General features: G+C 45.1%; 3 protein-coding genes across 5 annotated transcripts; all 3 read left to right on the top strand.

Moving 5' to 3' along the window:
* The first annotated feature begins 144 nt into the window (after positions 1 to 144).
* Positions 145 to 10,586, top strand: jph3a (junctophilin 3a). The gene is made up of 5 exons (XM_030376375.1): positions 145 to 1,676; positions 4,691 to 5,477; positions 5,782 to 5,906; positions 6,743 to 7,998; positions 8,183 to 10,586. The coding sequence occupies exons 1-5, from the start codon at positions 1,295 to 1,297 to the stop codon at positions 8,261 to 8,263; spliced, it is 2,631 nt and encodes an 876-aa protein (XP_030232235.1). The 5' UTR covers positions 145 to 1,294; the 3' UTR covers positions 8,264 to 10,586.
* Positions 10,587 to 11,275: 689 nt separating this feature from the next.
* On the top strand, positions 11,276 to 15,993 carry LOC115558352 (zinc finger protein 319). Its single transcript, XM_030376376.1, has 2 exons — positions 11,276 to 11,545; positions 12,607 to 15,993. The coding sequence occupies exon 2, from the start codon at positions 12,726 to 12,728 to the stop codon at positions 14,508 to 14,510; it is 1,785 nt and encodes a 594-aa protein (XP_030232236.1). The 5' UTR covers positions 11,276 to 11,545; positions 12,607 to 12,725; the 3' UTR covers positions 14,511 to 15,993.
* A 328-nt stretch (positions 15,994 to 16,321) lies between these two features.
* On the top strand, positions 16,322 to 25,093 carry LOC115558354 (casein kinase II subunit alpha'). 3 transcript variants are annotated; one of them, XM_030376381.1, is made up of 13 exons: positions 16,322 to 16,620; positions 17,242 to 17,393; positions 17,595 to 17,706; positions 17,851 to 17,952; positions 18,119 to 18,169; positions 18,347 to 18,406; positions 18,546 to 18,629; positions 19,921 to 20,031; positions 20,193 to 20,294; positions 20,697 to 20,797; positions 21,558 to 21,706; positions 23,563 to 23,650; positions 24,588 to 25,093. In XM_030376381.1, the coding sequence occupies exons 2-12, from the start codon at positions 17,290 to 17,292 to the stop codon at positions 23,634 to 23,636; spliced, it is 1,050 nt and encodes a 349-aa protein (XP_030232241.1). In that variant the 5' UTR covers positions 16,322 to 16,620; positions 17,242 to 17,289; the 3' UTR covers positions 23,637 to 23,650; positions 24,588 to 25,093. The 3 variants fall into 3 exon arrangements, with proteins under 3 accessions (XP_030232241.1, XP_030232239.1, XP_030232238.1); XM_030376379.1 differs by having other exon boundaries at positions 17,239 to 17,393; XM_030376378.1 differs by having other exon boundaries at positions 16,997 to 17,393.
* The last annotated feature ends 233 nt before the right edge of the window (positions 25,094 to 25,326 follow it).

Raw genomic sequence — 25,326 nt, 5'->3', positions numbered from 1 at the left:
GGGTGAGGAAAGAGAGGGAGAAGGATCGAGAGAGGGAGAGAGGGAGAGAGCCGGCTGTAAACTCGTCCCTATCTCTTTAAGAGCAGAGAGAATGAGTGTATGTGTGGGGGAGGGGTATTGGCTGGGGTGGAACAGTCCTGTAATGAGCAGATTTTAGAGGGAGTGGGTGAGAGAGGTATCAGAGAGAGAGAGAGAGAGAGAGAGAGAGTGAACGAGGAAAGGCACGGCGATAGAGAGAGGCAGAATACGAAAGAGCACAAACGATTTGATGGAAATGGGATATCTCGAGCATCCTGCTGCAGATGAGCACTAAAATGGAGAAGACAAAGGAAGGAGAAAGGGAATAATCGTACTGCTGCTTTTTTTTCCTCCTTCTTCTCTCTGCATCCTCATCTCCAGGGCAGAGTCTCTTCCTTAGATCACAGCACCACAGCAAAGAGGGAAAAAAACAGGAGAAATGAAGAGGAACGCCAGGAATTATTGATACAGTCATTTCCTTCATGGCGTGCGTGTAAGGCACTGTGTGTGTTTGTGTTTTGTGTTTGCATTTTTATGGATGCTGTGTGTTTGATAGCAGTCTGGATCGCCCGGATCGCTTGCTTCCAGGCCACGCTATAGACACATCCTCAACTTCTCTGCTACTCTCTCTCTCTCCCTCTGTATTTATTTGATGGCGTACCGGTGTGGTACATCTTTGTCCAGCATCTCTGCCTCCGCCTCTGTACGGTGGCACGCTAGCAAGTGTGGAGATACTGTTGTGTCTCGTTGAGCTGAGGCCGGTCACTGCTGCCCGCCACTGCCTCTGGGACCAGCCGAAAAAGCCTAGGCCTCGGATTGTCTGGAGCCTTCCGCTGCACGGCTAAGGTAACGGCTAGGTGATCTGCCCGGCTGCTAGGCTGCGAGGAGCAGGAGGAGGGTGGAGGAGTAAGTGGAGGAGGAGAAGGAGGAGGAGGAGGAGGAGGTGGAGAGGCACTCGGAGCCGGCGTGCCCATGGGAAATCGCTCGATCAACAGTTGCATCCGACACAGCCGCACGCCCGACGGCCAGGCTTCTACCGCCGGCCCGACGTGAGGACGACGTGGCCCTCTCCCAGCCACAGGTACACAGCGCTCTCTGTGCCCGTCCACCGCCCAGCACGGGTGGATCTCCGAGAGCAACGCCACGACGAGGGTGGAGCGAGAGCTCCTCCGTGCGACCGCATCCCGACAAGGCCTCCTCCCAGCCGGCTCTCTGTGTGTAGTCCAGGCCCTTCTTTTCTCCACGTTCTGAGGATTTGCCTAGACCTGTTTCATGCATGTCCACTGGAGGCAGGTTTGACTTTGATGATGGGGGGTCGTACTGCGGGGGGTGGGAGCAGGGCAAGGCCCACGGCCGAGGGGTCTGCACGGGGCCCCAGGGCCAGGGGGAGTACGCGGGCGCCTGGAGCCACGGCTTTGAGGTGTTGGGCGTGTACACCTGGCCCAGCGGGAACAGCTACCAGGGCACCTGGGCGCAGGGGAAGCGCCATGGCGTGGGCGTGGAGAGCAAAGGGCGCTGGGATTACAGGGGAGAGTGGACGCAGGGCTTCAAGGGCCGCTACGGGCAGCTGGAGAGCGCGGCGAGCGGGGCCCGCTACGAGGGCACCTGGAGCAACGGTCTCCAGGATGGATACGGCACTGAAACCTACTCTGATGGAGGTAAGAGCACCCAGCCACACCTCAGGGCCAAATAGCTAACGTGGCTAGTGTACCCATCATTGAGAGCACTGGTTCGGCTGGAAGTTTGTGCTCCATTGCATCTATGACGAGAACCGATGAAAAAAGCTTATTGATAAAGGTTTCCTGCACAGCTTTCCCCAAGCCCGGTCTACTTCTGCAATATGTAGCACCATGGCAACTGATTAGACGCCACCCAGGATAGTAGAACCCTGGAAATATCTACTTTAAGTCCACTTCACAAAAAATATAAGGCATGGCTGAACCAATTCGAATATCAACTTCATATATTTCTACATTTAATAATATAGGCTACAGCCTAGAAGTTGCATACATCAGAAGTTAATAAAGGGGGTCCAGGTAGAAAGCTCTACGGTGGAAACTACTGTGGACAATAGAGAAGGCGATGCACCCCTGTTTTGTGTCAATGCCCTCATGAATTCTCCCATTACCCACATCTATTCTCGTTTCTTTGAAACACTCTCTCCCCATGCACTATATATCGCAGACGCCACTCTCTCCCAGTGCAACACAGAGACATCAGATCAGTCCCACTCTTCTCTTTACCCCACCTGGATTATGCTTTGCAACGTCAGTGACGTCTATCTAGGCCGCCTATGGTAGCCGATGCGGCTCCACTGCCTGCTTTCCACAGGCGGTGGGGACGCGAGAGGAATATAGGGGGTCAATAAGTGATGCAGGGGACCATGGGAACAACAACACGGAATCTCGGTGCTGCATTGACGGAGAGCGTGTTTACCTGCGGTTGTAGCAGATTATCCTTAAGGCGACCACCGCTGACATAGTTTGACATTCCTCCCAGTACCATCACTGGAAGAAGGCTAAACAAAAATTAACAGCGACAATGTTCATTGCTAGGCTGCTTCCAACACAAATCTCACGAAAAAAAAAAGACTGCGTCACGCGACAGCGCCGCACTCAGCGCTCTCACGTGGAGGACGAGCGCCGACGGCTGGATTTAGCACGCACGAGTTGACACATTTTCCACAACCCAATAAATGTGGCGGGAATATAGTGCGGCCTCTCCACACAAAGTATGCTTGTTATGTGACACACACACACACACACACACACACACACACACACACACACACACACACACACACACACACACACACACACACACACACACACACACACACACACACACACACACACACACACACACACACACACACACACACACACAATCATACGGCAACGACAGCTTCCTGCGGCCTAGCATGACAGATACAAGCCTTATAGCACCATGGATAGCTCCTTAGGTTAGACAGCAGACGCGAGTCTAGAAAAGCAACCTCACCGTTGCCAGACACACATCCCGCGTTTTGTGATCGTATTTTGTGCCTCGTTTTGCCGACTTTCTTGTCGGAAATGACTGGGTTAATGTAAGCAGAATCTGGAGAATACATAACAACAAGCACAATATTGCCTGTTCGCAAAGCGCTTTTGAAGGATGAACGTTTTCCAGACCGAAGTAGGACATCAAGCTGCATGATATTCTGGAATATTCTAGTTAAGAGTTTGCCCTGCTTTATTATTAGCTCCTATATGTAACATTGTGTGCATTTTAGCTGACATTGTTGATAATGTCCATAATAACGATTGGGATAGCCGTTAATTGTATTATAATGAGTCAGCACAACGATGTTTATCTCATGCTTAATGATCCTAATTATATTAATAGGGGTTCGCTATTCTTATTCTGCCATACTGCCAACAACGAGTAGCCCTAAAAAATAAAAGATAACTAAATGGATAATTAGATCAGTGTGCCAATGAAAGGTTAATGGACATGGGCAATGGACAACACTAAACGATCATTAGTCAAAGTTAATTCGCCAATTAGTCATACAACGATTATTGTGTGTTATAAACAACAGTAGAAATCCTCCGATTTCATATAGAAAACTATGCTGTGGTGTGGTATCATGGCAGTGTATTGGGGGTCGTTTTCCCGAATTCCCTCATTCTAAATAACAATGACCTGATTTAAATTATGAATTCCCACAAAATGGAATTACTTATACATGCATATCGCAAAGTGCATCAGTAGCTTCAGCAAAAGCATTTCCTTTTTTTGCCATTAAATAATTTAAATAATCATGTATCATCTAAATATGTCAAGCAGTGTTTGTTTGTTTGTTTGTTTGTTTGTTTGTTTGTTTGTTCAACACAACATTAAACAACATTTGAACAGTCGACATAGCGATGCCAGCAGTATGTTTATAAAAGAGTCGTCTAATCATACAGCTCAGTTTGGCGGGGGGAGTTTCACTGTCTTTGGGTACAATATTATACTGTGTGTCAGCAGGACATGGCAATTCTCTGTTTTGACAACCTAGAGAGGGGTTTGGATTTCACTCACTGCAAAAACCAGCTCATATCGGTGGATGGTACTGTACACCTGAGGCCAATGAATGAGGAGAGACAACACACTGTGAGATCTGCTGTGTCAGTAAATTATCAAACTGAGCAAGCTCAGCACCGACCCCCAAGCCTTCTGCTGCCTAGAAGCAGCCTCTGGGACTCTTTACAGCATGTTGATTGCGCTTTCCCTTATATCTTTCATATTTTACAAACAGTATGCTGATACTAATGTTGACATCGTTTGTCAAATAGGATTTTTTTTCCTTTCCCTTCATTTTGTTTTTTCTTGCTTCTCCTTCTCCTTCCTCTACTCTGTTACTTTCCTTATCCGTTCCTTTCCGAATATCATTTGTATCTCCTTTTCTTTCTTACCCTTCCCTGCCATGTTCTCCTTCTGTTCCTGACATCCAAAAACTTTAACTTTTCCACCACACAACACTTATAATTTATATATACTTTAACACTTACTTAACCATATATTTTTTTAAAACAATCAACACATGCTACAGCTTATGTGGATGAACATCGCTTCAGCTTCTAATGAGACAACACAATGTCTGAACGTAGCATTTCTCTGAACTTGTTGTCGCTGTCCCTACCCTCAGGAACCTACCAGGGCCAGTGGCTGGGAGGGATGCGGCACGGCTACGGCGTACGGCAGAGTGTGCCGTACGGCATGGCGGCGGTCATCCTCTTCCCACTGCGGACCTCTATAAACTCCCTCCGCTCCGAGCACAGTCACGGGCCTCCGGCCGCGCTGGAGGACGGCACCAACACTGCCACCACCCCCACAGACGGGGTGGCGGCAGTGTTGGCCGGCAGCCCTGTGGGTCGGGGAGGCTTCGCGCTGACCGCCCCGAGCGAGGCAGAGCGCCAGAGGAAGAGGAAGGGACGCTTCCGCCAGTCCATCCTGAGCGGGCTGAAGCTGCGGCGCTCGGAGTCCAAGAGCTCCCTTGCCAGTCAGCTCAGCAAGCAGAGCAGCTTCTGCAGCGAGGCGGGCATGAGCACGGTCAGCTCCGCCGCCTCCGACATCCACTCCAACGCCAGCGAGAACGAGCAGGGCGCCCCCGTGGACGCCACCGTCACAGAGACCTACACCGGGGAGTGGCGGAGCGACCAAAGGGCCGGCTGGGGGATAAGTAGGCGCTCGGACGGCCTACATTACGAGGGCGAATGGGCGGCGAACAAGAGGCACGGCTACGGATGCACTACCTTCCCCGACGGTACCAAAGAGGAGGGCAAGTACAAGCAGAACGTCCTGGTGAGCGGCAAGCGCAAGAACCTGATTCCCTTGCGAGCGAGTAAAATCAGAGAGAAGGTCGACCGGGCCGTGGAGGCTGCAGAGAAGGGGTCAGACATCGCCAAGCAGAAGGCTGAGATCGCCATGTCTCGGTAAGAAAACATTAATTGAAGGCTTTGAAAGAGGTCTTCCTTTTTAGGTTGCATTGGTTTAGTCTAGGTTGTTTATTATAATAATTGCATGATTTTAAAGATACAGTAGTTGCGACTGTACAGCAAACGTCATTCAATACGTTACTTAATTAATTCCTACTCGTAGGAATTTGAGACAACATTTTGTAATCTCATCATTTAATTTGGTTTGTACTACAATCGTGATCAAAAACCACACTGTTGCCTGCATTTTGTAGGAAGATATTGGAAATCAAGCAATCTCAACCATCTGTTACTTTTTAAGGATGAGCCACGCTCGCGGAAAGGCTGAGGCCGCTGAGGCTGTTGCCCAGAAGTCCTCAGAAGAATGTCGGCTTGCCCGGATCGCTGCAAAAGAGCTCTCTCCCTCCTTCCACATATATGGGAATGGTAAGTTAAATGGAGGAGGAGGATGATTCAAAATGTAGCCTTTAACATGTTATTTCTTTCACCATGTCACAGTTGATTACTCTGCTTTATCAAAAATCAGCTCATTCCAAGTAAAACCTAAAATCTATAGTATAGTAGGCAATATGAAGGCTCATTGAAAGGTCTAGACTATAAATAGTAGCAAACTACGAATAGAAATGTTTGAATATGAATTGTAGTTAATCTTCTGAATAAGGTTCCTTCTTCAAAAAAAAAAAAAACAGAGCCATTTAATGGATATGTTACAAATATTTAAATCAAATAAATGAACAGGACTATAAAATGTGATGATTTCAGATTTACTTGCAGTCTTAATGGTCATCTATTTTCCAAATTAATTTCTGAATTAGTTAAATAATTAAATAAAAATATCAATAGAATATAATAAAATAGGCCTACTACTGATAGAGCTAATACAAAACATGTTTTTTTTTTTTAATAAAAACAACCTTATTTGTATCACTATACACTACAGCATTATATTCATAGCATTAAGATACACCTGGTCCCTTTATGGATATCACCCATGTAGAATCTGTAACCCTAACCCTAACCCTTTATCATCTAAAATAAAGCATAATAATATACAATTTTAATACAATTAAAGTGTATGACTTTGTTAAACCATCTCCAACACATTCTTAATCCAACCGAGATTCCTTACTCAAGATCCAGTTTCAATGCCTTCTTACTCCTGTTCCTCTTCTTCTGATTAACATGCAGTGTGTATAATGTCCTCAGTGTGGACCACTGCCAAACCCCTCATTGGTGCCATTCTCCCCCCGCTTTCCTGCTAGGGCTCGAATGTCAGCGACCCAAGCACCAGGACGCCAAGGACAAAGACCACGAGGTCATCTCTACAGGAACAGACAGTCCTGAGCTCTGCACTCCGGACACCACGCCGCCCGCCATAACACCTGATCTCAGCCCTGTGCTGAGCCTTCCCGCCTCGCCCCCCTGCACCCCGGCCAAGCATAGCCACCGTCCCCGGAACGCCTGCTTCATGCGACAGAGCGCTGTGGACGACCAGAGCGGGGCGGAGATACAGGTGCTCGTGGAGGGGCGGGGCATGGATCTTCACCGGGGCGGGGCCAACACCTGGACAGATGATATGTATCCCGACAGGGGAGGCAGCAGCCGCTCCACCACACCCTCCCTTCTGGAGGAGCAAGAGGGCCAAATGAATGGCCACGAGCAAGCCCCTTTGACCAATCACAAACCACGGGAGAAGTCTGTATCCAATCACAAGTCCCGGGAGCACTCTTCTTCCTACAGAACGTGGGACCACTCTTCATCCAAACAAAAGCCCTCAAAGCATGCCTCTTCCAATCATAAGTCGCGGGAGTATTCCTCGTCCAACCACAAAACATGGGATCACTCCTCATCCAATCACAAGCCCTGCGAGCATGCTTCTTCCAATTACAAGCCACAGGTGCACATCTTATCCAATCACAAGGCCTTGGAGCATAACATGTCCAATCACAAGACTTCCGAGCATGCTTCTTCCAATCACAAGTCCCAAGATTATATCTGCTCTAATCACAATGCAAAGGACCACATCTCTTCCAGTTACAATCCCCGAGAGCACGCCTACTCCAACCACCACCCACCAGAGCACGGCTACTCCAACCACCATCCAAAGCAACACGTCTCCTCCAACCACAAGCATAGCGAGCACGCATTGGTGGACGGCCTCCCCGGGGGCTGGACTGCGGAGAGCACCCTGAGGTGGAGCCCCGCCCACTCCCGCCTCACGGATCACGACGAAGAGAAGCTCAACGACTACACGGTGGACATGAGGCTGCAGTCTTCCGACGCCCGGGGCCTGGGCCAGGGGTCGCCCCCGCCAAAAAGCAGCAGGCTGCGGTCCCGAGGCCTGCGGCCGGTGAGGGAGGGGTCCATGGACTCGGTACAGATGCTGGACAACCTGAATGTGGGGGCGGAGCTTGAGGACTGGCCTCTGCACAGGGACCTCACCCTCTCGCCCCCCCTGAAGTCGCAGCCCATCGCAGTGGAGCAGGAAGGAGAGCATCTCACCCTCAAATCAAACTCAGTGAGCATTTACACTTCACAGATTACACTCGTTTAGCGATGTAGCCCCTCATGTATCGCATTAGCGTGTATCATGTTATGTGCTCCTGAGCAAAGCATGACGGCTTTTCAGGGATATTTTGCGTTAGTATCGCGTGTAATTCTTTTGAACTAACCTCTTTTCTCTCTCCTTCTCCTTCTCCTAGGGCTCCAGCTCTATTCTGGTGGTTATGGTCATTTTACTCAATATCGGAGTAGCCATTCTTTTCATTCACTTCTTTATTTAAGCTTCTACAGGTACGATCTATAAGACTAAGACCTGTTACCTACAGTATACTATTATATTACATGCTGAGATGGACATCACGCCAATTCGACTGGAGCCCACCACCCATGTGACGGACATAGCGAAGCCTTTCTATTGTTGCTACTGGTCTTTTTACCTTTGTTGAAGCCCATTTGAGTTTTCTATGGCGCCATGGTTTATTCGGAAAGGTATAAGCTTGGGACCATGGTGAAAGGTATTTGTTAAACGTCACAGGAACGCAAAGCGTGCAGCTTCAAAATAGTGTGGTGTAGTAGCATGCATGGGTGTTTATCACCCGCTGTAAAATGGAGCGACGACGACACAGACAGTCTCCACCATTTGTTTTCTACTCTAGAGAATAACAGAGCACCCCATTGGCCCACCTACTGCGACTACCATCGAACAAAACCCCCTGCCTAAAGCATGGCAAACACACATCAACAATCCCTTTTTTTGCCTTTTACTCCTGTTGTCCCCTCCTTGCCCCACCAACCCATCCCTATTAGCACTATGCGCTACAGAACTATGCTGCAAGATTAGATCCATTTTAAAGGGCTCTGACATTATTTTGTTCTCTTTTTAACACAAAGTACATGAACACAAGCAAGCGTCGCATGAGGCTGTGTAGAATTTAAAAACTGCATTTTTCTATCCCTTTAACATTATTGTTATGGTCTTCGTTCAGAATTCAAATTTGTGGCACTTAATGTCTAGGCAACTGTTGACGTTGGTGCCATTTCACCCACACAGTAGAATCACAGAATCTCAGATTGAAACTTCATTGATTAATTGCTGGTCATGATGTTCTGTGGTGGCTCAGAGCCTTGAAGCAAATAGAAGTAACTTCCTGGATTTATTGTCAATTAAGTGGAATTTATGTCAACCCCACCATTATTGCTTCTGCACACATCCATTTCTAATGCCACCCTCCCACATCCGCACACATGTACACAGTACACACATTTATGTACTAACATATAAAGGAGAATTCAGCCTTGCCCCTTTGTACAGCTTTGAGACTGTTATGTTATAACCACTAATTCTGATATATATGTGTATGTGTCATTATATTCAAGTTTGTTTTTGCAGTTTGCAAAACAGAGAGAATGCTGAGTGCCTCGTATTTACTCACTTTAATTTGTCTAAACTTAATTTGAACCCCCCTTCTCCTCTTCCCCCACCCCCCACACCCATACCCTAACAACACCCCCTCTCCCTCAGCCCTAGACAAAACACCCATCCAGGCTAAAGGGAGTTGAGTTACCTTCAATATGAGAAAAGGTGTGCCTACTCTCACCATTCCCTGAAATGGCATGCACTGTTTTGTCTCTCTCTCTCTCTCTCTCTCTCTCTCTCTCTCTCTCTCTCTCTCTCTCTCTCTCTCTCTCTCTCTCTCTCTCTCTCTCTCTCTCTCTCTCTCTCTCTCTCTCTCTCCCCAAGTCCCCCCTTTTTGGAACAGAGGAAAAAAGGGAAAATGGGGTTTCTACAGTGTCACATCCCGACACTCTGGGCCGGATGAGATTTTTTCAGCATGTTTGTTTAGCCTGCTCAATCTGGTGTCAGTTTGTGAGTTTGGCCTTGTGTCTCTCTATCCAGCAACACAAGCTACATGAGACATGGAGAGCCGTGTAAAATAAACGCTAGCTTTTAACTCTCAGTGGATACTGAAATGTCCAGAGTTTATGAATGATATACAATTAAACTCTCTGCTACTGTATGTTTTATACTTCGCACCCGGTGGCATCATCATGTTGTGACATCATTGCATGCCCAAGCATGCTCTTTCTTACTCTTTGGTTTATGAGGTTGTTTCGAAGTTAATGTCGAGAAAATAATGAAATGTTTGAAATTATTATGCGATTGGTGTGGTTATTATTGCGGTCACACAAACTCACATATTTCAAATTAACAAAAGTCAATATCCCTATTTTGCTAATAGAATGATCACATTAATAATGACATCACGTCAATAACAATACAACGATTATAATATATAATAATAATACTATTATAATAATTAACAAAAACAATACATAAGAAACACACTACAATACATCCCTGATATGCTTCAGAAGTAGTGATCAAAGAATGTACCTTATGACCTTCATTTTTACATTTTTGTACACATCCCATAATATATTAATGATGACTGGATTAGCATTGTTCAGTGGAATAAAGAAGACAGCTGGACATAAACAGGCAGCATTATATATTTTATATGCACTACGATGGGCTGACATAAAGCAAGTTTGTTCATATTATTGGCTGCTGATGCTGTTTTCCATTAAACACGCGAGAATGGTCATGCTGTTTTTGTTTTGAAGAGATGTTCTCAAACACCATTCACTTCACTATTCTGTTCTCACACATAAACCATCCATCTTCTAAGATCTCCCCGACCTCACATTCTAGATAGGAGGGCAATAAAGACGTCTGGTAATAGCCACCTGAGGCCCAGTTATAGATCATAAATTGTCATTTTATTGGGCATATCAATTTATGTGGGTCATACTGTCTTTTTTTTCCTCATAATTGATAGGCCAACATCGTTTCTCTACGTAAAATTTTGATCTAACTGAAAAATAAGGCAATCATCAAATAAACTTATATCATAGAGGCATGACCCAAAATGAAGGAAAATAAAACACGTTTTTGCAGCTCAAGGGGATATTATATACAACATTAACGACCAATTATTTGGTCATTTTATATGCTCGGGTGTTTTCGGTGATTTTGTAAATGTGTCATTATGATAATGGCGGAGGGGGGGGCATTTGACATTCGCGTACATAGCGCACTCTTCAGGCTGTTAAGCAGACTGCTTTTGAATTATACAGTATTAACAGTTATTCATTACGATACACTTTGAAAGACTCGGGTGCCACTGCCGATCTAAAGTTGGTCTAAAAAGCTCCCCAAATGCAGTGGATAAAAATCACCCTTCCCCGGTGCATGTGCGCGTGCACGTAAAAGTGTGCACGCCCGTATCTCTGATCAAACATAATCACTATAATCATACACTTTGACGATTTTTTCTAAATTAATACTTTGCAGTATATCAGTGTCCCAAACTTCGGATTTCGACATTTGGTTACCAAGTATAAAACTAGCGGACTGCGTGGCGGTTTCCGGTGTCCGTTTGAGGATGGCGTTTGGGTCCAATCGCATCTCTGCCATCGCTAATCTTCGAGGGCCAAAGAATCTCGAAGGTTGCCGACTCCCGTGTTGAGAAGGGATCAAAATCCACACCTAGTCTCTCTATGTAAGTAAATACGTTGCATTGTTATGCCGTAGCCACGAGTTATATGTTTACAAACGTGATATGCTTGGCAACAGGAGGGGGATGGTCCCTGCAGCCCTGGAAGGCCTACATACGGCTTTTATAGCCAGACCATTAATTGCGGCCCACCGTCTTGTAAAACGACATTCGGAATCCTCGCTAACTTCCTTGATTGTGTCAGCCTCCACTGGTCTTCTTCCCGCCTGCATGATATGCGTGCTTAGGTGGTTTATAGACTATTCTTTCGCTGTGTCTTTTGCATTGTATGGACTTGATTCGACAGTTGTCCAGTGGATGGAAATGGCTTGCCAGCTCCACCAGCTAAGCTAGCTAACCCATGTAGCCACATAGCGCTGTCTATCATCTGGAGGGTTTCGGCTATGAAACGCCCCGTATTAGAAAATTACAGTTTAACATTATATTTCCTTTCCTTTTTCGCACAACTATGCATTAAACTGTGTGGAAAGTATACGCGGTTCATCGTGCAGTAATTCGGAATGTATATACATCAGAATTTGGGCGAAGTGGCCGTCAGTAAATACATTTTTTAAGCTTAAGCATAAACATTCAGTTGATCTCTTCTGCATAACGTAATTACCGGTTTTAACATTTTCGAGGAAGCATTCCACCGGTCTACACACCGGCTCGAATATTTACGACAGCGACAACAGTGTATACTGATGACTACCGTTACAATAATTAACAGAAAAAATACGTGTTGGGCCTGTTTTGGAATGACTCCTTTTATAGCAATATACAGCATTCATATTTGCACATTGAAAAGCCCCAAACTATACGTCCATACATATCTTATCGTTAACCAAACATCACTATGCTAGTCGTTGTTCCCACCCATAAAAATGCCCGGCAACTCTCTAAAGAGTATTCCAATATCATGCATATGCCATGTATGCATTTAAAATAACCTGCTCTAAATCGCCAATGAATAACTTCCAAAATGCAACATTTTATATTGACTTCCATCCGTATTTGTTCCCCCCATTTCTTGTTGTAATTCTTTTTTTTTTTAATCTTTCCTCCAGGCTACAACACCGATTTTAAGGGACGTTTGTAATCCGGGATATAACAATCAATTCCTGACAATCATAACATTGCATCCTCCGATAGAACGACAGAACCTGAGTGGAAACTGAATCCTTACATGCGTAGTGGAAGGATGACGGAGGCGTGGCAGCAACAGCAGCATGCAGTGGCTCCACCCTCCGTGGTGCACACCCTTCCCCAGTCTTCAGACAACCCTCTGGGCTGTGCTGTTTATGGAGTAGTCCTGCAGCCAGACTCGTCCCTACAGCAGCCTCAGCATAGCCAGCATGGGCAGCAGCACGCCGTGCCAGCCCAGCAGCCCTCCTTACAGGTGGGGGGCGAGAGAGGGCACAAGTGTGGCGCCTGCGGCCATGATATCTCTCACCTGGCTAACCCACATGAGCACCAGTGCATGGTGAGCCAAGACAGGTCCTTCCAGTGCACTCAGTGTATGAAGATTTTCAGCCAGGCGACGGATCTGCTGGAGCACCAGTGTGTACAGGTGGAACAGAAGCCGTTTGTGTGTGGTGTGTGCAAGATGGGCTTCTCCCTGCTCACCTCTCTGGCACAGCACCACAACTCTCATGGCAACGGCAACAATCCAATGAAATGTTCAATCTGTGAGAAGACCTACCGTCCGGGCTCTGGGAACGTCACGCCAACCTCCTCTGCTGCAAACCCTCAGCAGCCCTCAACTGGGGAGACGTCCGCCAGCGGCGCGGCCATCAGCGCCTCGTCCCCCCCAGCGTTTGAGGCCTCTGCACCTGACCGGCCCTACAAGTGCTCGGTGTGCCACAAGGCGTTTCGGCATCTGTCTGAGCTGACCCGTCACGAAAGGGTGCACACCGGCGAGAAGCCGTACAAATGTGACACGTGCGATAAAAGTTTCAGCCAGTCGTCTCACCTGGCCCACCACCAGCGCACCCACAGCTCTGAGCGGCCGTACAAGTGTGCCGTCTGCGAGAAGAGCTTCAAGCACCGCTCCCACCTCGTGCGCCACATGTACGCCCATTCTGGCGAGCACCTGTTCAAGTGCAACTTGTGCGAGATGCACTTTAAGGAGTCGTCGGAGCTCCTGCACCACCAGTGCCAGCCGATAGGCGAGAGGCCCTTCCGCTGTGGCTCCTGTGGTAAGAGTTTCAAGCGCCCCTCCGACCTGCGGCAGCACGAGCGCACACACTCCGAGGAGCGCCCCTTCCAGTGCGAGGAGTGCCAGATGAGCTTCAAGCAGCAGTACGCCCTGGTGCGCCACCGGCGCACTCACAAGAACCCCGCCGACCGCCCCTTCAAGTGCAACCTGTGCGACAAGGGCTTCCTGCAGCCCTCCCACCTGCTCTACCACCAGCAGGTCCACGGCATGGAGAGTCTATTTAAGTGTGCGTCCTGCCAGAAGTCTTTCAGCCAATCGGGAGAGCTGCTGAGGCACAAGTGTGGTGGGGAGGTGGAGAAGCCGTACAAGTGCGACGTGTGCGGTAAGGGCTACAAGAAGAACTCCACGCTGCAGCGGCACCAGAATTCCCACTGTACCGAGAAGCCCCTGAAGTGCTCCCTGTGCGACCGGCGCTTTGTCTCGTCCTCCGAGTTCGTCCAGCACCGCTGCGACCCCACCCGCGAGAAGCCCCTGAAGTGCCCCGACTGCGAGAAGCGCTTCAAGTACTCGTCGGAGCTGCAGCGCCACCGCCGCGTCCACACCGGCGAGAAACCCTTCAAGTGCGCCAGCTGTGACAAGAGCTTCAAGCAGCGCGAGCACCTGGCCAAGCACCAGAGCGTGCACTCGCGGGAGACCCAGTTCAAATGTGTGTGGTGCGGCGAGCGCTTTGTCGACCTGACGGCCCTGCAGGAGCACACGGTGCAGCACACGGCCGAGGGGGATAGCTTTCCCGCTCCTCCCTGCATCCCATGATGATTCCAAGACGTGAGGCACTGCGTCCGGGCCCCTCGGTTACGATGTGCAGTGTTACCCTTGAGGCGCAGTGGGCTTTCGTCTGCCACCACATTCATAGTCTTTCATATAACCTGCACCTGTTTTTTGAATTTAGTATTTATTGTAACATTTTAATGTTTAAAGATTAGGTCCGTCCCACAGTTAAAATAAGAAAAAAAATGCCACAAGCCCTAGATCCACGGGGAATATTATTGACATCATAGCCCTCCCCAGTCATTAGGAAGTCATGAAGGACTTAAAAGTAGTTTAAAAAGGCATGTAATGTTGAATGAGAGAACATCATATTTTGTTTGCAGTAAAGTGTGGGACCTTATGTGCTTGCATGTGATTGTATGTTTTGTGATTGGTGATTTCTTAATCAAGTAAAAAAAAAATCATTTTAGACTAGTAGGCAATTCCTGCCCATGTAAAAATGTTAGAATTTCATGTGCCTTTTTATCAATTTTATTTGTATTCAATTACTTTACACTCGCTTCTGCTACAGCCAAAAACAACCCTTAAACATTAATACAGTGACTGGCTTGCTTAACTATCCTTTCACGTAGACCTAGATATTACCATTTGTTTGTGCATGAATATTTATCATACTTTTAACATAACTGCTGTATTATATTTAAAAAAAAAAGTTTCCTTCTATAAAGAATCCCTAGAAAGAAAAAAAAATCATGAAACTGTATAGCCTGTGTCTTATCTGTGTTGATGCATCTTTGTATTAAAATAAATGGCACCTACGTAACTAATCCATACGTATCATGCCATACCAACACCTGCCATGTGCAATAGACCATGCATAATGTAATATTTATGACTACTGTCTACTCTTTGTTTCAATATATTATAGATTGTGTGTATAAGCTCATGTAAACATTGAAACATGTATAGTGATTGTGTTACCTGCTTTTCTAGCCACTATGTACAAGCTTGCTGTATTTTGCAAGCATATTGGAGATACAAGTCCAAACGAGTTATCACAAGAGGTTACGATTATTTGCAAAAGGCTATGTTGGCAGACTTGCTACATTACGTTACTGTGTGGTAGAAGCCACTTTTATTTTTAAAAACTGATCATGTTAAGTATATTCTCACAAGTCCACACTGTCCCTTGGCTAGCACATTACAAATTACTTTATTCTCAGTTGCCTAAAAATTGTGGGTTTGTGTCTTTTACTGAGGATGAAGTCTAAGTTTGTATCATAGTTCATTCTGTGCATTTCCAGATTAAATTAAATCTTTTCTTGCACTGATAATAATTCCAAGTGATTGACAACAGGAATGAAGAAGATGAGGAATGAAAACAATAGTTTCAGTGCAGATGCTCCAACTTTTTTTCTGGTGGGAGAAGAGCAGTGACGCATTAGAGCTTTCAGTGATATGTAATCAATATACATTATCTTCACTGTATACAGACAGCAATTAAAATAAACCACAGTATCAAAACGAACCAAGATGTCAAATTGTTTTCATCCGTATGAGCACTATATGTTGACTTGGATTGCCATAGCCCTTGCTCGCTCAGTGGTTAATTAGGTCGCCTATCTAACTGCGAGCCTAACTATAGGAGACAAACCAAGCAGGCGCAGGAAGGCGTACCATTGGTTTGGTAGGCTGCTAGAGCAGTTACACTGGGGAAATATGAATTTGCTTTTAAACTGTTGTCGGATTCAACACATTCATGTTGGGTGGAAGAATGTGTTTTTTTGTAAATAAAAAAGATGAACGTTTAATTTTATTTTATGCAGGCGACAAAATCAATTCAGGTCAGTCAATCCCTGTTCCAGCTATTACTTCCGGGTGATGTTTACCGCAACAGAGGCAATCATCACTTATTATGGATCTAGATATAACGTTTCATTTGTATTTTATAATCTCCGATCACTAATGAAGATTAATGTACTCATGTTATTTTTTTACATGTACCGTTAATAACTTGGCATACAGTTGGACGACGACAGAGGATAGTAAACTACGCATTACTGGAGCACTACGGGGCGAGCTAGCAGCAGCATAGCATTGAGCTAAGCTACATATCGGGTGGACTTCCTCTCCTCTCGACCATTTCTACAGCGAGGTAGTAGTGTTAGCGTGCTAGTAACACCCTCGGATATATGGATCCCAAATGACATATTTGCTTTAGATTTCATTTCACCAGTTTTTTTTTCCTGTTCAAAAGTGTGCCGGATTAAAGGGTTACGGGGGACCATGAATGAATGCGTCCCCTTAGGTTTCTATTGGTTATTGAGCTAACGCGAGCTAAGTTAGCCTAACTGTTAACGTTAACGAGCGGCTGCTGCTGCTAAAATCGATCGCCGTTGGCTGGTGGATTCATTTTGTTAAGTCGGGTCTAATATGCGGTACTTTGGGAACAATTCTGTTACAATTTGGCAATTATAGAAGCCCTTATTTGTATTTCTCTTGTCTACCTCAACCCATTTCTTCTCTCCCAGTCTCCTCTAAACTGGCGGTCCACCATCACATACTGCCTAACAGGCTGATAAGGGGGCTCCGACATTCATTCATCATAGCATTGTTTATACGCACTGCAAGTTCTTCTGACCGATACGTTTTGGCTACAGACGTATGTCAGAAAGGAGCAAAACCATCCCATACCAATGCTAAGTTCTACACAGAGGTCATAACGCCAAACATCCCTGTAAGTCTGTGCACTTCTTTCCAACCCGTCGCCAAGAAGACTGTAGTGGAAGGTAAACCACCTCGACATCGAGCGCCCAAGCTCGCAATGCCCGGTTCCACGGCTAGCAGCAAAGCTCGGGTGTACACCGATGTCAACACTCAGAAGAGCAGGGAATACTGGGATTACGATGCACATGTGCCAAGTTGGAGGTATTGAAACGTTCCCTAAATGCCATATTTCTGAAGATATTTTAATCTGGATAACAAAGTATTGCCCTCCTTGTATTGGCTTTCTAATCATCCAAACATTGAGAGATGCTATACAAGTGCCAATCTGTCCAAATACCTTAAGCGCCCAAAGTTGACATCCTGGTTTGAGTGTTAATGAGACTATTTCACCTTTCATTCCAGCAATCAAGACAATTATCAGCTGGTGCGCAAATTGGGTCGAGGGAAGTACAGTGAAGTTTTTGAGGCCATCAATGTGAGCAACAATGAAAAAGTTGTAGTCAAAATCCTCAAGGTGAGTTTGACATAAACGTATTATATCAAAACGTAGTTGCCTGTATATTTCAGAAACATTACATGTAATATTGCTGTAAATAGTTGAATGTGAAAAGTATTTGGCAGATTTGAATCTCAAAATGAACATGGATCTCTTCTACAGCCTGTCAAGAAAAAGAAGATTAAACGTGAAATCAAAATCCTTGAAAATTTGCGTGGGGGAACCAACATCATTCGCCTGGTGGATACCGTCAAGGATCCTGTGGTGAGTCAGGAGCTGCAAAGTGCTTTTGCGGCATTTCAATGCTAGCGATGCTACCCAAGTCTTGCTTATGACCGCGCGGGGATGTGACGACAACGCCAGCTCCATCTGCTAGTTTTATTTCTTACCTTTTCTAAGTCTAAGCATTCTGCCGTCTTCTCTTTTGCAGTCCCGAACGCCAGCGCTTGTGTTTGAGTTCATCAATAACACAGACTTTAAGGTACTTTAAAACCGCTAGATTTCCCGCCCATATAACACACTGATCTCCATGATTGGTAACACGCATGACCTTAATGTTGTTTAGGATCAATTCAAAGCATTAGAGATGCAGGTCCTCCTTCCTATCATGTTACTAATATAGCCTACAATTTTCCAACACTTCAATATGATATTATAGGAGCTTTACCAGAAGTTGACAGACTTTGACATCCGTTTCTACATGTACGAACTTCTCAAGGTATGTGCATGTGAAATCCCTGGAATTTAAAATTGCATTTGAGCCTTTTAAAACCCAATTGGATGGTTGGTCGGTAAACGCCTTACAACACATAATGGTAAATCATGGGTGTCAAAGTATGTGTTTTGTTCTCTGCAAGGCACTGGACTACTGCCACAGTATGGGCATCATGCACAGGGACGTAAAGCCCCACAACGTGATGATCGACCACCAGCTGAGGAAGGTACTTGCTGCAGACGCTCAGCCCCTTCCCTTTGAATGAATCATTAAATGATGAGTTCACTATGTTGCACCAAAGGGCCCATCCCCATCCCTGTGCTGATCTAGCTGGGCTACAATGGAAGAGTCTTTTGAGCGTTTGAAAAGATAAAAACATTTGTTTTGGTTGAACATGTTTCATGTTGTATTGATGCATGTCCCTGTATGTCATCCTGAAATAATGTTTGCAAACTGAGCATTGACTAAAAATGTATTGGCTTGGATAGTCAAATTTCTTTAGTCCATTTATTTGGTTACAAAGCCGTAGCTCACATTAGCCAGCTGACTAACAGTCTATTTACATTGGTTTCACGGCAGTAATTAAGATGTTGTAGCATTTTAAGGACAATGGATTGTTTAGATGTTTACATGTAACTCCATTGACATCACATAGTTTCATGCTGTTGGTCCGGAAAGTTATATTTTGCCTATAATGGGTTCCATGTCCATTGTACTGGTAATAATATGATCTGGTCCACAGCTGATTTGTATTGTCATCTTATGAGGACCTATCAATCTTAAGTGGACCATTTACGACAAACAGAAATATAGAGATCGATCTGGGTTGATGGAAGTTCATGCCAGTGTTGTTACAAGAAGATTCCCAAGTGATCTGTCCCACACGGTTAACAGCTATGATGTTCAGATAGCATTGTTAAGTACCTTGATTGAGTTTTTCTTGTGGCTTAGTAGTTAGGTCAATTTTCTCTAAAAACGTCCCACATACCCGACGGTCAACTAAGCAAAGTTGATAAATGTGTTGGGGTGATCAGCCTTTTAGGCAAGGAGAACGGTAGCCGATGGAAAGTGGTGCCTGAGCTGCATCTACAGCTTGGGACTGGCCAGAATTATTATTTGCCTCTCTGATAGATAAAGGTGGCTGAGTTATTCTACTACCTAACTAGTCAAATCCAACGTACGTCAGGAATGCAGTTAAGCAGTTTTTCAAGCAGCACTGTGCCAGCCCAACAGCGTGCCTTTGGAGTGGACATGTACAGATGTTTCAGGGTAGTGCTAAGTTTATGAAAGAATGGTTTCAATTTGAACATGGCTACTCATTCATTGCTCGTTTTGTGACCATGAACATACTGAGTTATCAATACACCCTGAACTTCACATTTGGATTTTTCTTTTCCTTTTTCCTTTAAAGCTCTTTGATTCTTGCCCATGTCACTACTGAAGCCTTTGTGAAATAATGGTGGACCGTCCTCAGTACACTAAGTCTTTTGTAATGAATGTTACATCCTGTGTCCCAGCTGCGTCTTATAGACTGGGGACTGGCAGAGTTCTACCATCCTGCTCAGGAATACAACGTCAGGGTGGCGTCACGCTATTTTAAAGGGCCCGAGCTGCTAGTGGACTATCAGGTATGAAGCCATACTTATTATCTGCAAAAATATACGCTTCAGTTAAAGCAGCAAGCTGTAGCACCAGGGCTCCCATTTTTATTGTTTAGGTCAGACAATACATTGTCTGTAAATACCTAATTTGGACTAATTTATGTATTTCTTTCTTTGGACCCTTTTAGATGTATGACTATAGTTTGGATATGTGGAGTCTAGGCTGTATGCTGGCAAGCATGATCTTCTTGAAAGAACCTTTCTTTCATGGCCAGGACAACTACGATCAGGTATTTAGTCCAGAGAGCCAATGATATGATGCTCCTCTTGCACTGTTCCAGATTCTGAGATTTAGTGTTTCACCACGCTTCGAAAGGTCAAGGAAACCAAAGCAGCCCCTGGGAGTTTAAAAATGTATTGTTTGGAAGGGTTTTATTGTTCATAAAATCATAAAAAATAAACTTTCAAACATACTATGCTTTGATAGTAAATAAATGCCTTCAAAATGTATTGTCGATAATCAAATTTTAATCTATGCCATAGTCTTCAGTATCACTAGGACATATATTGTAAAATCTGTCAATAATGGCACAATCGTTTTTTTTTTGGTATGTCTTACGATTAATGTACAATTACATTTCAAGTTTATATGTTTTTCTAGTTTGCTTAATTCGTTTTTTTTCCTGAACCAGCTGGTCCGCATTGCCAAGGTGCTGGGGACAGATGAGCTCTTTGGTTACTTGCACAAGTATCACATAGAACTTGACACGCGCTTCAAAGACCTGCTTGGCCAGTAAGTTTAAACAATCCTTTAACAATGCCTGAGATATGTTTGAAAGAAACAAATGGGTGCACTTTCCCCAACATAGCATTCATGTCGTGACACTACTGAATCTAAGTCATATAGTCGGGAATCAGCTTTCGGATATTTAAAATGCCTTCATTTACTTCAACATCAAACGAAAGGATGAAAGAGTTGACTGCCTTCCGTTCAAGAGTTGTCGACTAACATGATGAAAGCAGTAGTTTCCATGTCGGTCCTTACTCCCTCTATGCGTCCCCAAAGTCTCATGTAGGTCCTTTGGACTTTAAAGGTGACATATTATATGAGTGAGTGTGATTAGCCATTACATGCCGTTTTGAAAATCTGCCTCTTCTGACATCACTAGTGGGCGTGTCCACCTAGATGTGTGTACTGGATAGATCAGTCTACCAGCCTACCCAGTGGACTGTGTAGCAAACGTTGCTCCTCTATCCGTCATACATCTAGGTGGAAACGTACACCTGTGAGGCTGATTTTCAACGGCTTATAAGGTTTAGTCACACTCACACCTGGTGGTATAATCTGTCAGCTTTTTAAGGTGTGACAGCTAAAAGTGCTTTACAGCTGTGTGCTTAAGTAAAACTGAGTTTTCTGTCATTTCAAATGACACGACAGAAACACTTTGGCTGTGGCGGCCAGGGATTTATCGTTTGAATTTCAAAATGAATGTTGACGTTTCCTTGGAGTCTCTCACTGTGTGACATGCCCCCTTTTGCCCCCCCCCTCCCAGGCAGACAAAGAAGCGCTGGGAGCAGTTTGTCCAGACGGAGAACCAGCACCTGGTGAGCCCAGAGGCTCTGGACCTGCTGGACAAGCTGCTGCGCTACGACCACCAGCAGAGGCTGACCGCCGCAGAGGCCATGCAGCACCCCTACTTCTGTGAGTAGCACCCGTGGTTCTGTTGGTAGCACCCGTGGTTCAGTTGGTAGCAGCCTTACTTCAGTTGGTAGCAGCCTTGGTTTAGTTGGTAGCAGCCTTGGTTCAGTTGGTAGCGGCCTTGGTTCAGTTGGTAGCAGCCTTGGTTCAGTTGGTAGCAGCCTTGGTTCAGTTGGTAGCAGCCTTGGTTCAGTTGGTAGCAGCCTTACTTATGTTGGTAGCACCAATACTGTTGTTGTTTGCACCCTTAAGGCTTAGTTATGGTTCCATGTCAATGCAACGCAAGAGGGTACACGGACCCATTACGTCCTTGCGGACCCTCCTTGCATCCACAGCAAAGGTCCTGACGTGCGCCTCCCATTGCGCCCGTCCCACTCCCCTTGTGTCACGGCAACACAGCAGCAAGGGCTGTGATTCACTAAAACACTAAAATCCGCCGCAGAACCAAAACAGGTTCACGACTGAGTCGAAGTGTCTGCGTGGTCGTTGCGTCAACGTGGAACAATAACGTCAATGCCTAACTTCTGTTGGTAGCACCCTTTCTTCTGTTGGTAGCACCCTTTCTTCTGTTGGTAGCACCCTTTCTTCTGTTGGTAGCACCCTTTCTTTTGTTGGTAGTAGTGATCGACCGATATACCTGCTGGCCGATATCATCGGCTGATATTTGCGCTTTTTTACTTGTATCGGCCGTTGAACGGTCTGTAAATCATGCAGAAGAAAAAAGGTTTGCAGGGTTCTAAATCATATATATATATATATATATATATATATATATATATATATATATATATATATATATATATATATAGAGCCTATATTCGTCTGTATGATTTACAGACCGTTCAATAAATGTTCCTTTTTTTTTTTTATTGAGACATTGTAGCATTTTATTATCATTGTGTCATTTTTATGATGTACATTGAGGGAGGCATAGCCTGGAAATCCAGAACATCATCTAGAAAGCTGTGGGGTCTGGCAACGAGTAATGAAAATGGCCCAACTCGAGGGGCGGCACCAAGCATGCATTTGAAAATATCACTGGATAGCACACATTGGATAACACTATGACCAATCAGAAGAATACAAGGGGTGACGTATCCAGACCAGTGGAGCTAACCAATAGATAAGACTCTGTATCCGGTCGGTAAAACAGCAACGCTTTTGGCTATAATGATACATCGATGATATTAATTAATGTTCTGGGCCAGGGGTGGCCCAGAATATACACGAGTATATTGCTCATTCCCAGAGTGACTCGCTGAGCAATTTCAAATTGTGCTCTCGCGAGAACTCTTGATTTCCAGCGTAATATCGGCTCCAAATATTGGCTCAAGGAAGTCGGTATCGGCGTATCGGTTATCGGCCTTAAGAAATCCATATCGGTCGATCCCTAGTTGGTAGCACCCTTTCTTCTGTTTATAGCACCCTGTTGTCTGTTGGTAGCACCCTGTTGTCTGTTGGTAGCACCCTGTTGTCTGTTGGTAGCACCCTGTTGTCTGTTGGTAGCACCCTGTTGTCTGTTGGTAGCACCCTGTTGTCTGTTGGCAGCACCCTGTTGTCTGTTGGTAGCACCCTGTTGTCTGTCGGTAGCACCCTGTTGTCTGTCGGTAGCACCCTGTTGTCTGTTGGTAGCACCCTGTTGTCTGTTGGTAGCACCCTCTTGTCTGTTGGTAGCACCCTGTTGTCTGTTGGTAGCACCCTGTTGTCTGTTGGCAGCACCCTTTCTTCTGTTGGTAGCACCCTTATGTTACGAGAAACCTTGCTTCTGTTGGTAGCAGCCGTACTTATATAAGCACCACCCTTACCTCTGTTAGCAACTCCCTGGAGACGTTAACACTACCGGTCTCTTGTTTCCGTAGATCCAGTGCTGAAGGAACAAGCAAATGCTAATACGGACGGCACAAAGGCAATAAGTGGCTCGAATGCGACATGATGAGCAGAAAGGAGGTACTGTTCACACTAGATGTTCCAAACACAACTAAAAAAAGGATACCATAAAATGGATGAAAATGAATGCAACAGTATTATCTGAGCTATACTCGAATTGTAGTATACCTCTAGTAAATCAAAATGAATATTGCACACAGTTTCGGATGAAAAGGTTTGGAAATTCGGGGTTGGGAAAAAAAACACGTTTTTTTTCTGTTGCTATCGGATCACAGAAAAATAACATGGTACTCTCTCAATTCTTAAATTGGGTTACTCTATCTGCAAGGGCCAACACAACATATTTTATTAAACATTTATAAAAAAAGACACGCAAAAGCCATGTATGTCATCAGAAGGGGCCAAAACCTCAATAAAGTCTGGACTCCCTTAGGATTCGAGACCATGAGGAAACGATAGGTCTGCATTAAAAAGCTTTGACACTGCTCATCAATCTCTCGGATAGTTAAGCTTTGCAGAAATGGATCCATGCAGAAGAGCAACTTTACATTTCTGCTAAAGATGGTTCTACAGGCTACTTTATCAGAAGATGTACTCAATCCATCACTCTTCTGACTTTTATTGGTCGATAGCTTTTTGTTAAGTCGTGCTTTTTGTTCAGTCAGCTTTTTGTTAAGTTCCTGTTTATATAAAATTTAGAAAGGGCATACTTTGCACTTTTGACACTTTAAACCTGGTACAATATTTTGCAGGGTTCTGCATCATCTTTTACTGATTCTATTAATCTCTTATCATTCTCTATGCTGCTAGAAATGATTGCGATGCATTACTGACATACATTGTACATATAATGTATCTTCAAAGATAATGTTGCACGTGGTGCAAAATGGCCTAAAGGGAATTAATTCCAAGCAATAATGGCCATAATTGTTATAATAATAATAATAATAATAATGGTCTAATTTTGTTTTTTTGTCCCTCTACAATCTTATTTCAGAGAGAACCTTTGTTACCTCAACGTGACCTTTTTGTGGCAGAAACCTCTGCCTCCACAACAGCCATACTGGAGCAAGATGTCAATTTGCAACACACACAAAACACATGGATAAAACTCTTAAACCCCCTGACAAAACCAGGGCATCGATGCTGTTTGGTCCCTGCCACAAATGCATCAGATATGCGCTTTGAGGTGCCCCCTACTCCACCCTACCCACCCACCCCCAACCCCCCCCCCCCCCGCCCAAAATACCCCTTCTCCAGTACCCAAACCCCGTTTTTAAAATGAGCAAAGTTGTTGGACTGTTGACCGATGTTGGTTCTGTATCAAACCAGTGTTGTACTGTAGGCTGTGTGTGCGTGTGTGTGTGTTCGTCATTTTGACGCTGTGGTGACCTGAGATTGAGTTCCAGGTATATAGCACTGAGTGGCATGGAGGCTCTTTTCTGCTATGGATAGAATATATGCTATATTGAAAGAGAATAAACCATTTTTATTTAAATTCAAGATGCTGCGGTTGTTGTTAATGACTGGACTAATCGCTTGGAATGACTTGGATGAACTTCATTGTATATAGCTGTAGTTGCAGAGGAATCCTTGAAAGGTAACGCTACATTACTTGTGCTTAACCTTAAGCATGTGTGGCACGGTTAATACAGCTTTGACCAAATGCTTGGGCTCTAGCTTACACAAATGCTTGTGTAAGCTAGATCCTGAATACATTTCTTATGAAAAGAAAT

This window comes from Gadus morhua, chromosome 14 (assembly GCF_902167405.1).
Source record: "Gadus morhua chromosome 14, gadMor3.0, whole genome shotgun sequence".
Classification (NCBI taxonomy): Eukaryota; Metazoa; Chordata; class Actinopteri; order Gadiformes; family Gadidae; genus Gadus; species Gadus morhua.
This window is presented reverse-complemented; position numbering and strand designations above follow the sequence as displayed.

Coding starts and splice junctions, on each gene's coding strand:
- jph3a (XM_030376375.1), top strand. CDS start 1,295: ATGTCCACTGGAGGCAGGTTTGACTTTGATGATGGGGGGTCGTACTGC. Junction 1,677..4,690: donor TGAAACCTACTCTGATGGAG/GTAAGAGCACCC, acceptor CCCTACCCTCAG/GAACCTACCAGGGCCAGTGG. Junction 5,907..6,742: donor CTTCCACATATATGGGAATG/GTAAGTTAAATG, acceptor CTTTCCTGCTAG/GGCTCGAATGTCAGCGACCC.
- LOC115558352 (XM_030376376.1), top strand. CDS start 12,726: ATGCGTAGTGGAAGGATGACGGAGGCGTGGCAGCAACAGCAGCATGCA.
- LOC115558354 (XM_030376381.1), top strand. CDS start 17,290: ATGCCCGGTTCCACGGCTAGCAGCAAAGCTCGGGTGTACACCGATGTC. Junction 17,394..17,594: donor GCACATGTGCCAAGTTGGAG/GTATTGAAACGT, acceptor CTTTCATTCCAG/CAATCAAGACAATTATCAGC. Junction 20,798..21,557: donor TTCAAAGACCTGCTTGGCCA/GTAAGTTTAAAC, acceptor CCCCCCTCCCAG/GCAGACAAAGAAGCGCTGGG.